The sequence below is a fragment of the Lygodium microphyllum genome, chromosome 10, assembly GCF_053477565.2.
Source record: "Lygodium microphyllum isolate KBCC chromosome 10, Lygodium_microphyllum_v1.1.10, whole genome shotgun sequence".
Taxonomy (NCBI): domain Eukaryota; kingdom Viridiplantae; phylum Streptophyta; class Polypodiopsida; order Schizaeales; family Lygodiaceae; genus Lygodium; species Lygodium microphyllum.
This window is the reverse complement of record NC_141144.1, coordinates 102505668-102519078: the sequence shown is the minus strand read 5'-3', so window position 1 is coordinate 102519078 and position 13411 is coordinate 102505668. Positions and strand designations below refer to the sequence as shown.

The following is a 13411-nucleotide window of genomic DNA, read 5'->3' as shown; positions in this document are numbered from 1 at the left end:
GACAATGATAGTGGAGGGGTCGATAATGATGAGTTTGATGATGGTGTAGATATCATGTTCTCCAACCCTCTCTTTGCTTTTATAAAAGATCGATTTAGTGGCAACTTGCATGTCACAATAACCTCTCAATTTAGCTTGAGTTGATGATTCTGAGGATAGATACATGACATGCTTTGATGAGCTCGAGGTGGGAAGAGTGGATGAATGGTGGATAGCTTTTGGAAATCTTTTGATCATCATGAGGAGGATATTTAGATGCATACAAAGAGGTTGGCTCTTCCATGGTGGTCATAATGTGACCCATTTAGGCTTGCTTTTATTAATTTAGCATTGATAAGAGAAATTTGAGATGTCAATTTGCAATTGAAGTTGGATATATTGCATAGGTTATGTGTTATGGCAAACTATCTATAGATTATCACTTCAGCTAGTGGATCTAGATACTAAAAGTTGTTCCTAAAAGGGGGGTACTCTCACAATTGAACCTATTATCAATAAATGTGAAGTCTAAGTTAATAACTGTAGGCCATTTCATTGTTTGTGCGTAGTTGCACAAGTGAAATTCACCTTTGCATGAAGTGGACCTTAGATTTGTAGGGCAAGTTAAAGGACTTGTTCTCATGAGGCGGTTTTTGGAAAACAATTTCCATTATTTTCAAGAAAAACTTGGAAACCATTTTGAACCACATGGAGTGGTTTTTGATTTTCTCGTGGAAGCAAGTTTCTAGTGATAGGAAATAAGTGCTGGGTGGTTTTCCTGCTTGAAACCAATCTAGAAGTTAAAGTGGGGTTTATTATATCCCTCCATCCTATTTCTCACCTTTATTTGAGGCGGGCCATGCTAGCATGATGACATGAACCAAGGATATTTAGAAACGATAAATCATAAAAATCCATTTGATAAATCATAAAAATCCATTTATGGTTTCTAAGGTTGGGTTCACATGAAGGTGATGTATGTATTAGCAAATTAAAGGAGATCTACCATAGTTATTCACGTTAGAGACCTTTGTGGAAGTATATATATATTTCTTTAAAAGCCACCAATTATAAAAGCTTATGGAGATTCTTGTGCAGTCAAATTTTGCAAGATGAAAAGTAGTACATCTTCCATCAGCTAATTTTTTCTCTTCGGGTGTGAGGTCAGCAATAGTCGTGGTGAGTCGAGAATAAAACCACCTTTTCGCAAATGAAAAGTACACACGTTGGATGACACCCCGAAGGCTCATAAGAACAGCCCCAAAGTGTTGTGGAGCTCATAGGAGAAGGGTCATATGAATATGGAGAGGACTGGCGTTCTTAGGCGTGCCATGCAGGACTGAAGGTCTGCCAGCTAGGCAGGCCGCCCTGTTGGAAATGTGAGCAAGGACGTTTTTGCTTCACACAAACACAGCACTTTGCTTATCCACACACTGGCTCTCTTCTTCTTTCCCCCCTTCTCTCCCCGTCTCTCTCTCTCTCTCTCCTTGTCTATGTCTCTCTTTTGCAGCGGCAGAAGAGAGCCTTCGCCGTGCCGCACTCTCCTCTATCTTCCGGCATATCGTGTCCGGATTCTGGCCCTGAAGCTTCCTCGGGCCGCCTGTATTTGTACTGCTAGTTGTTTGCACGCTCTTCGTCTGGCCAAACGGGAAGGTCCGTCGTCCTGCAGTGCTCGCTCTACAGGTCCATTTTCCTAGCCGCCACGTCTTTCAAGCAGAACTGACGACTGGTGGAATAGCTATCTTACCTATTGCATCAGCAGTAAGTGTTTCGTTACCTGTTTTTGCTGTAAACAGATAGCTATACAGACAAGAGAGAGAGAGAGAGAGAGAGAGAGAGAGAGAGAGAGAGAGAGAGAGAGAGAGAGAGAGAGAGAGAGAGAGAGAGAGAGAGAGAGAGAGAGAGAGAGAGAGAGAGTGTGTGTGTGTGTGTGTAAACGCTAACCTATATGTGTGTGTGTGTGTGTGTGTGTGTGTGTGTGTGTGTGTGTGTGTAAACGCTAACCTATATGCTGTGGCAGTTTGTTCTTTGCAAATTTGAAATAATACGTTTTTTCTATTTAGCATGCCTGTATACTGCAACTTACTTCATTGTATAGTTTTGTACGTCAAGAAGTAGCACGATACATGTTCTTCCAGGTACATATATGCGCACTAGGAAATACTTTCAGCCTATAGCCGTGTGGCCTTGTTTGCTGCACCAAAGGTTCATCAGGTTCACTAGCTTTTCTTTTTTACTCTTCCAGGACATTGTGAGATGGCAGCAGCCTAGTAGTTCCTTCTGAAGAAGCCAGTGCAAGGTTTCGTCATCATTATTTGTTACGCATCTTTCGAGTAAAAAATGCAGCTAGTAAAAGGACCGGTTGCATCTTATTTTAGCTGGCGTGAAAGTATGATAAACTCTGACAAGGTCTCTGCCAGTGTAATGCAAATTCCATTGGGAGATGATGTGCTTCAAAAGCAAGCAACTGAGTTAAGTGCTTCCTTTCATGCCTGCTTGCATTTCAAGTGTCAAAATGTTACCTTACTTTCCCCTTCTCCATGGATTGGCTTCAAAACTTTGTTGTCATTACGGTGTTGTGCCAAAACCCCAAAGATGGCCTTCTTAGATCAAATAGGAATTTCGAGGACAGAATCAGGTTCAACAGAGAAAGAGGCACTGGCTACTAAGGATCCTTCGCCAAGACCTACTGCCTCGACAAAGAGCACACATTTGAACAGGAAATCTATTAAGAGGAATCTTACCCCAAAGGTATCCAGACAAGAAACACCGAGTCTCTCCGTGTCAGAACTTGAGAAAGCTAGAAATGAACTGGAGCAGCTGGGTGTGGAAGAGCCAGAACTTTTTAAAAGTATAATGCAAGTTGCTCCGACAGGCACCACAGTGGATACTGTAGTGAGCTCCTTATCATCCTTGATGGGGATTGCAAGGGTTGGATGGAGTGAGGCAGTAACAATGCTGATCAAGGTTCCTTCATTGCTGAGGGCTGACTTGTCACAGTTGAAGGCAAAGGCAATGTTCTTGGTAGAATTGGGCATGGATCAGATTGCTATTTCCAATCTTCTATCTTTGCACCCAGTATTTCTGGAGTATGATCTGGATGAAATGAGGCTTATTGTTGACTATCTGCTATCAGTAGGCATTCCACCGGAAGATATTCCAATTATAGTAAAGGAGCGCCCTCAAACTTTGAATGCTAAATTGGATGATGTCAAGTTTGTTATAAACTGTTTTCTTGAGGCTGATATACCTCCAAAAGATATATCAAGAATTTTGATGAAAGTCTCTGAGCTGTTTTCTCCAGAGACAAGAAAAAACTTACAGCCAAGCCTTGAGTTCTTTAAGCGTATTGGCTTGTATGGAGGATCTTTAGGAAAAGGTATTGCGCGACGGCCTAACCTCATAAACTTTGACCTGGAGTCTATGAAGCAAGCTCACGGTTACTTGTTAGAATTCTTACCTTATGACGATGTTTCAAAGCTTTGCCGTAGGTTTGCAGAGGTTCTTGTAATTGATCCAAAGAGAAAGATGGAACCTATGGTTAATCACCTTCTAAGGCTTGGAGTGAAGCCTACTAAACTTGGGAAGGTATTACTTCGGCGTCCTCAATTGCTAGGATACACTGTGGCAGGTCTTGAACCAACACTGCAGTATCTGCAAGAGCTCGGAGTAAAAGAGCGAATGCTTGGCAGAGTCATCTCCATCTCTCCACAGGTAAGAGAGATTTCTCTCTTTGTTCCTAGCTTGGCTGAAGTTGTGGTTTTGAACATGCCAAGACTTGTTAACAGCCTTGGATTTCTTTGTGTTTCCACGAATAAGCTTGTTACTACATTGTGATGCTATTAGCCGTGAGAATTTGGCCACTTTTAAGTGGTATTGGAACACATCTTTGTCGACTGTTGTCCCTCACAGTGCATCTCTAAATCTTGTTGAAATGATGATATATTTGGTCCCGAAGTGTACTTTTTAACTTGCATTTTAATTATTTTTTCCTTGAGGGGAATTCTACTGGAGTGTTATTTCCATGGTACAACAATACAGGATTGAGATGCTCCAGCCATCGCACCAAAAATGAGATATAAAGTGCCTATATCTTTATGGTTTATGGAATACAGCCATCTCATAACAAAACAAAAGTGTTTTGTTTAATATCATGATTAAGAGAGGAGCAACGAAGTGAATGAAGGGAACTTATATTCTTAGGAAATTTATATAGCGTTGCTGTATAACTTGCTAAGGAAAGTTGTGACATTTCGAGGATGAATTGTTCTTAGAGAGAGAGGAACCAATTGATATGGTAACATTTCATAAACGAGAAACACTAGAGGGGATGTGGATCAGCAGATGCATCTCTTACTGTTAGAACTATCAATTCAAACAAGGAAGAGTTGCATTTACTGCCTTTAAGATATCCTTTGATGATCTCTTCACCTGTGATGGGTGTTTAGACAGATGCTCAGGGTACCTGATTGTATGTTCTTGTTGTGAGATATGGCATTCAATGAATGCAGCCAAGACTTTTGGATGGTTTGGTAATTAGTGTTAAAGGCAATAATTATAGTACAGTCTAGACAAGCTGCACATGCCATGCCATGTCATGCAGCTGATACACAGATGTGAGCTTTACTATTTAACCCTCCATAGGTTGTGACTTAGACAACATGCATGAGTCCTAACTTCCCTTCCTCACATGGCCCAGTCTGTGTAGGAGATTACCCATTCTTTTTCTAGTGAATTAATCATGAACAGTTGCAGCATGCAGAAGGCATGTATTTGCAAGACAAAAGCCATACACTTGAAAGTTGAAGCTACTAAGGTTTAAATTTAACTTGTGTGCAACAAATACGAGTGCACCACAAGTATTCCTCCATAGGTGGAGGTGAAGTCGCTTATTTGAAGCTATGTCACTCTATAGTGGCCCATCCTTCACTTTTCTCTGCTTGGGTTCCTTTGTTTCATTAGTCTATTGATTAAGGGAGATGGGGAAGGCATTTTGAGGTTTAGATTCATAGTTTTACATAGAAGCTTTTGGTTTCAGATTCACTCGTACTGTCTATTGATAAGGCTCACACTTCTTGTACTTGACTCAATTCCAAATGTCTAATTTATTTGTTGAGCAGCAGAGGTGAAAAATTCTAGTGTCAGATTCACGTCCATATTTTCTCATTCCTTCACAATTAGGCTCACCCGAAAGTTGGCTTGCAGATGGGTTGATTCTTCAACTTTGTAGTAACTTTGAGTAGTCATCTTGAGTGGAGCCGGTTGTGTGGACCGATTGCAACTCATTTTCTCTTTCATGTACAGAGAACATTAATGCTGTGGATGACTTCAAATGGAGATATGTAGCCCATGAGTTGCCCTATAGCAAAGCGACTTGTGTACTTGTCCAGAGGTTTCCATCTGGCTCCTCTTTGAGTTCTTCCAGAAGGCATGTTCACAGTGAATATTGCTCCTTTGACTGATTGTAATATCATGTACTTCACCGCCATTGTGTTCAGTGGCTGCTGTAAGAGGTCTCCCGGGCCCATTTGTCATTAACTGACAGCAAGGCTACTCTAGGCCTGCTCCTCAGTTTATGCAATGCTGGAAACTTATCAAGAAAGTTGCTATCTGACCTTTTATTCAGGATTAGGCTTGATTACAGAACTATGTACCACTGATTACAGATAGCTGTTTTGAAAAACATCCCAAGGTTCAATCTTGCTAATTTTAGCAAATTCATCTCATGAGGTGCATCTCTGTTGACAATGAAAAGGCACATATGCACGAACCTCAATAAAATGACAGTCTATGAATGTCTCTTATCATCAAACAGATGCCCTGACATATGTAAAAATTTCACGTATAATTGCCAGAAACTGTGATACACTGCTGAAATGCAGAACTTTTCACTGCTATTGTCAACTGCAATATTGGTCTGATTTTTAAATGTACATTATTGCAATTTTGGGACTGTTCTATGTTGTTACAGGCTGCTTATGATGCTATCTTACCTGCAAGGCTGTGCCAAATGTGTCCTTCAATATATGCTCTCTCGGAAACCGGCCACCAAACTGAATGCTATGTGCTTGCTTGTTTTTCAGAGTTTCAAGGTTGACTATTCATTGTGGTCCTCTTTCTGACCATACGAGGGCATGATGTGTAAATCAATTAAACCTTGCTCCATGCATTTTTTACTTTCACAGCAGTGTGCCTTACGTTCTTAATCCCCTGCAGTTTGTTCACATGTTTTCTCTACTCAAGTCAACTTAAATTTTATATTGTACTTTTCACCTTCAGTTTCCAAGTCTAACTGAATCTTGTTCATTGGCTGATAGACAAGCCTATTCTTTAGTTCCATTCCCATTATTTTCCAATGATTGGTCTGGTTGTAAGGTTCTCAATATTATTAATAATGACTGTAAGTATAGTTCAATGGACATAATCAGTCCTTGTATTTATCCTTTTTAAGCAAGGAAAACTGTAGCTTAGCTTGAAAAGCGGTCTATGAATTTAGAGCTTGTTTGCTACTACAATGTACTGTGAGCATAGCTTGCTATTAAATGCTTCACAATCTAGACTTGTAGTCATAAGCCTGAGTCTTAACTTCTGTGTGGGTTTGTGCCAGGTGCTTACTTTGAACTGTGAAGAGAAGCTGAAGCCAGTTGTAGAGTATTTGCGCTCTCTTGGACTAACTGAAAAAAGGGATATGGAGATGCTACTCCTGCGCAATGCACAACTTCTGTGCTGCAGCATAGAGAAGAACATTTCTCCAAAATTCAAGTTCTTCTTGAACATTGGACTCTCTCAACAAGATGTGGTCAAAATGCTTGTCCTTTTCCCATCCATGTTTGGTCAAAGCATTGAGTTTTCATTGGAGCCAAAGTATAGGTATCTAGTGGACGTTATGAAGCGTTCACCAAAGGAGATTATTGAGTTCCCTCAGGTATGCACATACAGATGGTTGTTAGACATTGAAATCTCCATCAATTTCATAGGTTACTTTCCTTAGTAATGCTACTCTCTGTTGGAAGCTTTTTAGTATATTAAGGCATTCCTTTCTGCTGTTTTTGCCAATGTTTGGTGCAGTACTTTGGTTACAGCTTGGAGAAAAGAATTAAACCTCGATACGAGAAACTGGCAGCTAGAGGTGTTCTTCATATTAGCCTGCCATCAATGCTGGCTTGCATTGAGGCAGACTTTGTTACAAGATACCTGACTGGAGATCCTCCGTCACGAGCCCCATATATTGTGAAGAAAGTTCCCCGTAAAAGCAAATACATGGATTAGTTGTAGTCACTGGTTGGCATACATGACGAAATGGGGCCGCAGCAAATTGTTATTGCCATCCAGGTGTCAGTGAACATTTGAGTCGGTGCATTAACAGTTTGGCCCTTGAGCAGAACAAGGCAGAGGAAATACTGTTGTCTATGACCAATTCAAGCTTCCAGCCTTTTGCTGGGCATGTATAAACTCTTGTACAAAGTGTTTGCTTGAATACGGCATGTCCATCTTTGCCATCTGTACAAGGACTTTCTGCTGTTATGTTCTTCCAGGCCTGTTTTGTGACAGAAGGGCCAAAACTTGGCCTTTCTCTACTGTGGATGCGAGAGAAAGGTACGCATCCCTCTAGCTTATCTGAGGGCATCTTGATAATTGCCTGATGCATTGTGACCAGTGGACGCCAGTTGGTCCCAGTCTTCCTATAGCTCGGAGGATGGAAGTGAAGAAGGGTCTATCATTTTCTTAATGTCAGAGATTCATTCCGTGTTTTAAGCGTAGCATTACTCAATCAGTATTCTCAATCTAAAGGGAATTCCAAAGTTCCTTCAACATTTCTTTCTTCATTAATTCATTCTGCCAGGATTTTCAGTTTAGATGGGTCGTCATGAGTAGTTATCTAACTGGGCCCTGTGGCCTTGGGCTACTTCTTGAACCTTCAACCTGGCATGATTCACTCTGGGCATTGGAAGTTTTTATGCATCCTAGATGTCTGCTGTCTTGGACAGTGGATTGAAGCTCTTCTTGCTATGCGCTGTTGGCTTTCCTTGCGTGTAGTTTTACCTGTTCAGATACCAAAATTAAATTCCATCTTGTTTCTTTTCATAATGTCATTCCTGTCAAGCAGCTGGCATCCTGTTTGCGGAGCAAGGTACGCCTCTGCAGTCTAGACAATGTAACTGTCATGTCCAAAGGGGAGTTTGGGATGGAAGAATTCATTTGATTTTTGGCCTCCTTATAACGCTTATCATGGGGATACGAAATTTCGTTTGTTGTGAAGATAGGGGGTCCCAAGAAAGTGATTCCGTAAAGCTGGGATGTGGTAATCCGTAAAGCTGGGATGTGGTAATTAGTAACAGTATGGTCCCCAGCTCCTGAAGCTGAATCTGTGCATATCGTCTGATTATGCAGGCACAGCTGCTAAGCATTACCTCTATCTGTACTTACCGCATGGAGGATTTTGGATTCAGGTGTCTACAAGGCATGCATAGATTTGTACTTTGCCGTTGAATCAGTAATGCAGCCAACAAAGGTCAATCAAGTTGGAAGCTCGAGCATTTTTGTCTCTCAATACTTGAGCAATCCGTTCACCACCTAAAACATTGATCAGGTAATGGCAATGATGAGGACAATTGGATAATTTGATCGATATCTGTTCTCTACGTTTAATTAGGTACTTATGATGAGTCTTTTTCATCAATCTAAATAATCCCAGATGTGGAATTGCGTGGTGTGTCGTGATAGTGGAAAAGAACACACAACTGACCACGATCTTTAGCTGTATGGGTTGAAGCATAGGGGCAAATTTGCCAAAAATTTTCAAGCTTGCTAGTGCAGAACCCTCATAGTGGTTATATCCAATGTTCTAACTTGGTGAAACATCAAGGCTATTAGTGGATCAGGTGTCGTGTGAGATGTCTTAGTGGATTAGATGTTGTATGAGATCCAGTATTTGAAATAGGATTTTTTCTTGAGTAGGCCTCTCTTCTTAATAGAGTAGGCGTCTATAGTAGTTCTCTCAAGCTTATTTACACAGAGTTGCAATGTATGTACATTGCTTATTGATTGTTCTAGTCCAAACAAAGTTAGAAATGTACCACACCATCTACATGAGAAGTTGATTCTCTCAAGCTTATTTACAAAGAGTTGCAATGGATGTACATTGCCTACTGATTGTTCTAGTCCAAACAAAGTTAGAAATGTACCACCCCATCTACATGAGAAGTTGACCATGTTGCTTAAAAGTGTTCTTGTAAAGCGAATGGTTACGAGTTTGTGTTCTAGTGTGTACTGCACTAGTAGGTGAATATAGTTGGGATCACCTAGACGTGTTTCTAGTTGAGGCTTTCCGCAGTTGAACTTGTATATAACTTACTCTTGTGTACTCTAGGGTTGTGTATTTTATTCTTCCACATTACCAGTTTTACTAGAAGAGTTGTGAGATTTATCTTGGCTTTCTATTGCTTAAATGTTTTGAATTCTTGCTTTGCTCTCTTCCACCATTATTTCAATGACAGGCATTAGACTCCATTCCATCCCCCTTTTTTAGATTTATCTTGGCTTTCTATTGCTTTAATATTTTGAATTCTTGCTTTGCTCTCTTCCACCGTTATTTCAATGACAGGCATTAGACTCCATTCCATCCCCCTTTTTTTCCTCTTTCTACCTAGACACAAATGACCTTAATCAGCTTATTATATGCAACCCTCTCCCAGGCATCCATCCTATAAAGTTAATGACATTAGATGCTTTATGTAAAAATAGTGTTGCATCAATATTGTTGTACAACTAGCTCTTGTAATTGTAGCTCACATGTACTTTTATTAATGTACATAAGGCACCATTAAGAGAATGTGTGCTACCATTTATTGCTAAAAGATATACTTAACCGACACCTTAAATGGTATATGTGGTGTTTTCTTGGCATATCAAGCAGAGCCTTTTAGTCAAGAAAACTCGATGATGAGTAATTGATACATAAGATTGAAGGACCATGACTATATTACACAATGAATGCATGACCTTTCTTCTCAACACCAAAACCCAATATACCCAAGATCTTGCTCTTTTTTTTAATTCTAATTGAATTACAACTTCTAAAAACTTTTAATAATGTTAGCAATATGGATAGGATAGTTTTGTACCTTCACACCTCAACGTCATTTTTATTAAAGTTCATGTTGAATCAAACTTGGGCCTTAAGTTGCTAGCAAAAGAGACCTTCTTGCCTTAATGATGAACTACAATAAATGCATGATCAAAAAATGCACATACGATACAATTGTTTTGTTTGAACTTCTTAACGCTAGTATATAGAACTTTGGAAATTAAAATACCATTGGTGATGAATTCATGAACTTATAGCAAGCTTCTCTTTGGAGGTGTTTCGCTTTTAAGAAAAAAAAGTATCCATTGAGTAACTCTTACTTATATGCTTAAAATTCAATTATTTGCATGAGCAAGCCACTCTTCCTTCATTGCACACCTATAGTTATTAGCAAGTGCAACCTATGCTGGCTTTGATTTGATTTGCCATGTCTGTTGCAAAGCATGCAAGAGCCATGTTCTTTGTAAAATAGTGTTTTGCACTTCCTTTAGAGAGTTTTCATAATGACAATTAGTTGCCCATTGATCAATTGGTTGACACAATGCATTTGGATGAGATAGTGATTGAAGGAAAAGCAAATGAATTCATTTGTACACTCTACTTTTGCGCATATTATAATCTTGTTGCTTCTACCTATGGTGGAGAGGAATTGGGATTGTTCAATGAAGCAAAACTAGTGCTAAGTATATGAATGCCTTCTAAGATAAGTACAATTGCATACTAAAAAATGATATATGGGATTTGATTGATTGGACAAAAGGTAAAAAGATCATTGATACTATGTGGCCCTAGAAATTGAAGAGAAAAGCACATTGTAGCATTGATACTAAGTAGTCTCTTGGTTTTGTTGCTAAGGAATGTGACTTTTAGGTGTTTTAATGAGATAACTTGAGCTTCATAAAGAAGATAAATGCCTACTTATTTGCTTATGGATTCCACAATAACTCTTGTGACTACACTCTTATCCTAGGAAACATGAAGGTTGTCTATTGTTTATGAAGTTTTATGTGGCCTTTTAAGTTGACCTACACTTTTCTTTTTATAGGTCAAACTTGGGACTCTTGCAATATTACTCAAGTATTTGGTGTACATGGCAATAAAATAGCAATATTATGTGACAAGAAAAGTAGTTTGCATGAGGCATTTCACATTGCTACATGTAAGCATGTGGTTACTCCCCTATATTTGGGTATTGTTGTGTATAGCAAGTGCACCTTAATGTGGTGTACACCATGCTAGGTGTAGGAACATGTGACTACAAGTCTACTCATGTGCTTATAGTTAGTGGATTGTCCTCTTGGCCCACTTGGTATGATCAAACTTGGAACCAAGTCATGGGGGTGCATCATGCACCCATGGCCCTTTATCAACTAATCAACTAATGCCATTATTGAGCAACAAATTACTACCCCACTTTGAAAATATGTTGGTTACACCAATGGTTGAGTGAAACTGAAGTCTCAATAGAAATGCAAAAAAAAGTAGTTGCATTACTACCAAACTAGTGACCTTGCATTGACTATTGCACTTATAACTAGGGTGTGTACAATAATGGCAATCCTTGAGGTGTGTCAAACTAAAGTTGGTCCAATGCTCTCTTGTTCCTTATTGATCTTGCAATTTCTCTCTCCATGTTATATATTTGTAAGATTCATATTACGTTGAGTAGGAGTGAGCATATTGACAAGTTTGTTGCTATATAAATATTGGGTATTCCATGTTGGCTTGTTCTAAGTGGCATGATTGGAATATAGTAGCTCAAGTATAATCCCTTTGTATGATTGATATGTTCCCTTTTTTACTAGTTAGACTTATTGCTCACAAGTGTGCCTTGTACTCTACTTTTTAATTCTTGCATGTATATGTGTAGTTCTATACTTTGAAAGTGTAATGCATGGAAAACGAATTTGTTAACCATGATGGGATCGTTATATGGAGTCAAGAGGGCACAAGTTTGCAAGGTTATATTCTTGTTATGAATGAAGATTTTCTTTGGAAAATGATTTATATAAAAGGCACAATCTAGAATCATGGATCACCTTCAATAGTCTTTTGGAATAAACTTATAACACACATCTTTTTGTTATATCTTTACCAAAAAACCATGTGGTACTTGTGTTGTCAAAGTATTTGTCATGTATGGTTGAAAGGATTTGGGATTTAGGTAAGAAGGCATTACAACATGGAGAAAAGAAAATGTGCAAAAGAAGAAGGCAAGAAGCAATATACAGATGAAACTTAACTATGTAATATCTTTCTTGCATATCAGCTTGAGCGTCTATATAACATATGCATCCACATAAATAGTATAGATCTTAGGCTATGGCTTAGAGAAAACCCAATTTAATTTAGCCCATATCATTCAGTGTGTGCCATATATAAGATCAAGTTGTCCAGTTGATATAATACTGTGGGTCAATGCAGGTACATGGAATACATCATACATAAGAAAAGTGTTGCTAGAGGGAAACTGTAACATAACATCACCTATGCCCACAACATCAAGAGACCTGTCATCAACAAGACGCAAAAAACCAGAAATAGTGTAGCATGTATTAAACCAGTCTCTACAGGAGGGTGTCACATGAAAGGAGCACCCGAATCCAAAAGGCAACACTAGGCATACATAGAGTGAGTGTTAGTCATTTGTGAGGCATCACATGAAGAAGCTGCAAGAATATAATCTCCATCAGAGTCCTTGGGCTGTATAACATTAATCTTCTCAATCTTAACACTGGACTTTGCAGGCACAATACTGCGATCAGAGGACTTCTCTTGCACTTTCTCTTTCCCCTTTTCCTTGTGTCTTGCATTGCACAATTCATGACATTGTGGTCTAATGTGGCCCTTTTTTCCACAATGATGGCATGTAACATTTGCATTCCTACCATTGGATTTGTTGCATGATTTTCCACAAGACTTGGAGCGGGATCTCTGAGGATCTTGTCCACGGTCACTGCCACTGCCATTCTTTCCATTTCCATCATTCCTGCCTCTAATTGCCATTTTATGAGAGACACGTGAGACATCCAAATTCTTTATGTTTATCTCTTCTTGAAGAAGAGCACTCTCAACATTAGATAGCTTAAGTGTAGTAGTAGAGGCACACAAAGCGATACGAAAGATATCCCAAGAGTCATTAAGAGTGCCAAGCAAGAACAAGGGAGTCACATCCTCCTTAAAATCAATGCCCTGCGAAATCAAATGTTTCAGTATAGCATGGAACTGGCTCAAATGAGCAGATATAGTCACATTCTCCTTCATACGGAGATCCATAAGGTGTTTTTACTAGTGCATTTGGGAAGCATGACTTTTCTTATCATACAAGTTCTTAATTTTCTCCCA

At 39.3% G+C, this 13411-nt stretch overlaps 1 protein-coding gene across 1 annotated transcript; it reads left to right on the top strand.

Moving 5' to 3' along the window:
- The first annotated feature begins 1386 nt into the window (after nt 1-1386).
- LOC148030366 (uncharacterized) lies at nt 1387-7835 on the top strand. The gene is made up of 4 exons (XM_087686684.1): nt 1387-1740; nt 2225-3693; nt 6587-6904; nt 7048-7835. Exons 2-4 carry the CDS (start codon nt 2320-2322, stop codon nt 7246-7248), a joined length of 1893 nt encoding a protein of 630 aa, XP_087542810.1. The 5' UTR covers nt 1387-1740; nt 2225-2319; the 3' UTR covers nt 7249-7835.
- The last annotated feature ends 5576 nt before the right edge of the window (nt 7836-13411 follow it).

Coding starts and splice junctions, on each gene's coding strand:
- LOC148030366 (XM_087686684.1), top strand. CDS start 2,320: ATGCAGCTAGTAAAAGGACCGGTTGCATCTTATTTTAGCTGGCGTGAA. Junction 3,694..6,586: donor TCATCTCCATCTCTCCACAG/GTAAGAGAGATT, acceptor GGTTTGTGCCAG/GTGCTTACTTTGAACTGTGA. Junction 6,905..7,047: donor AGATTATTGAGTTCCCTCAG/GTATGCACATAC, acceptor TGTTTGGTGCAG/TACTTTGGTTACAGCTTGGA.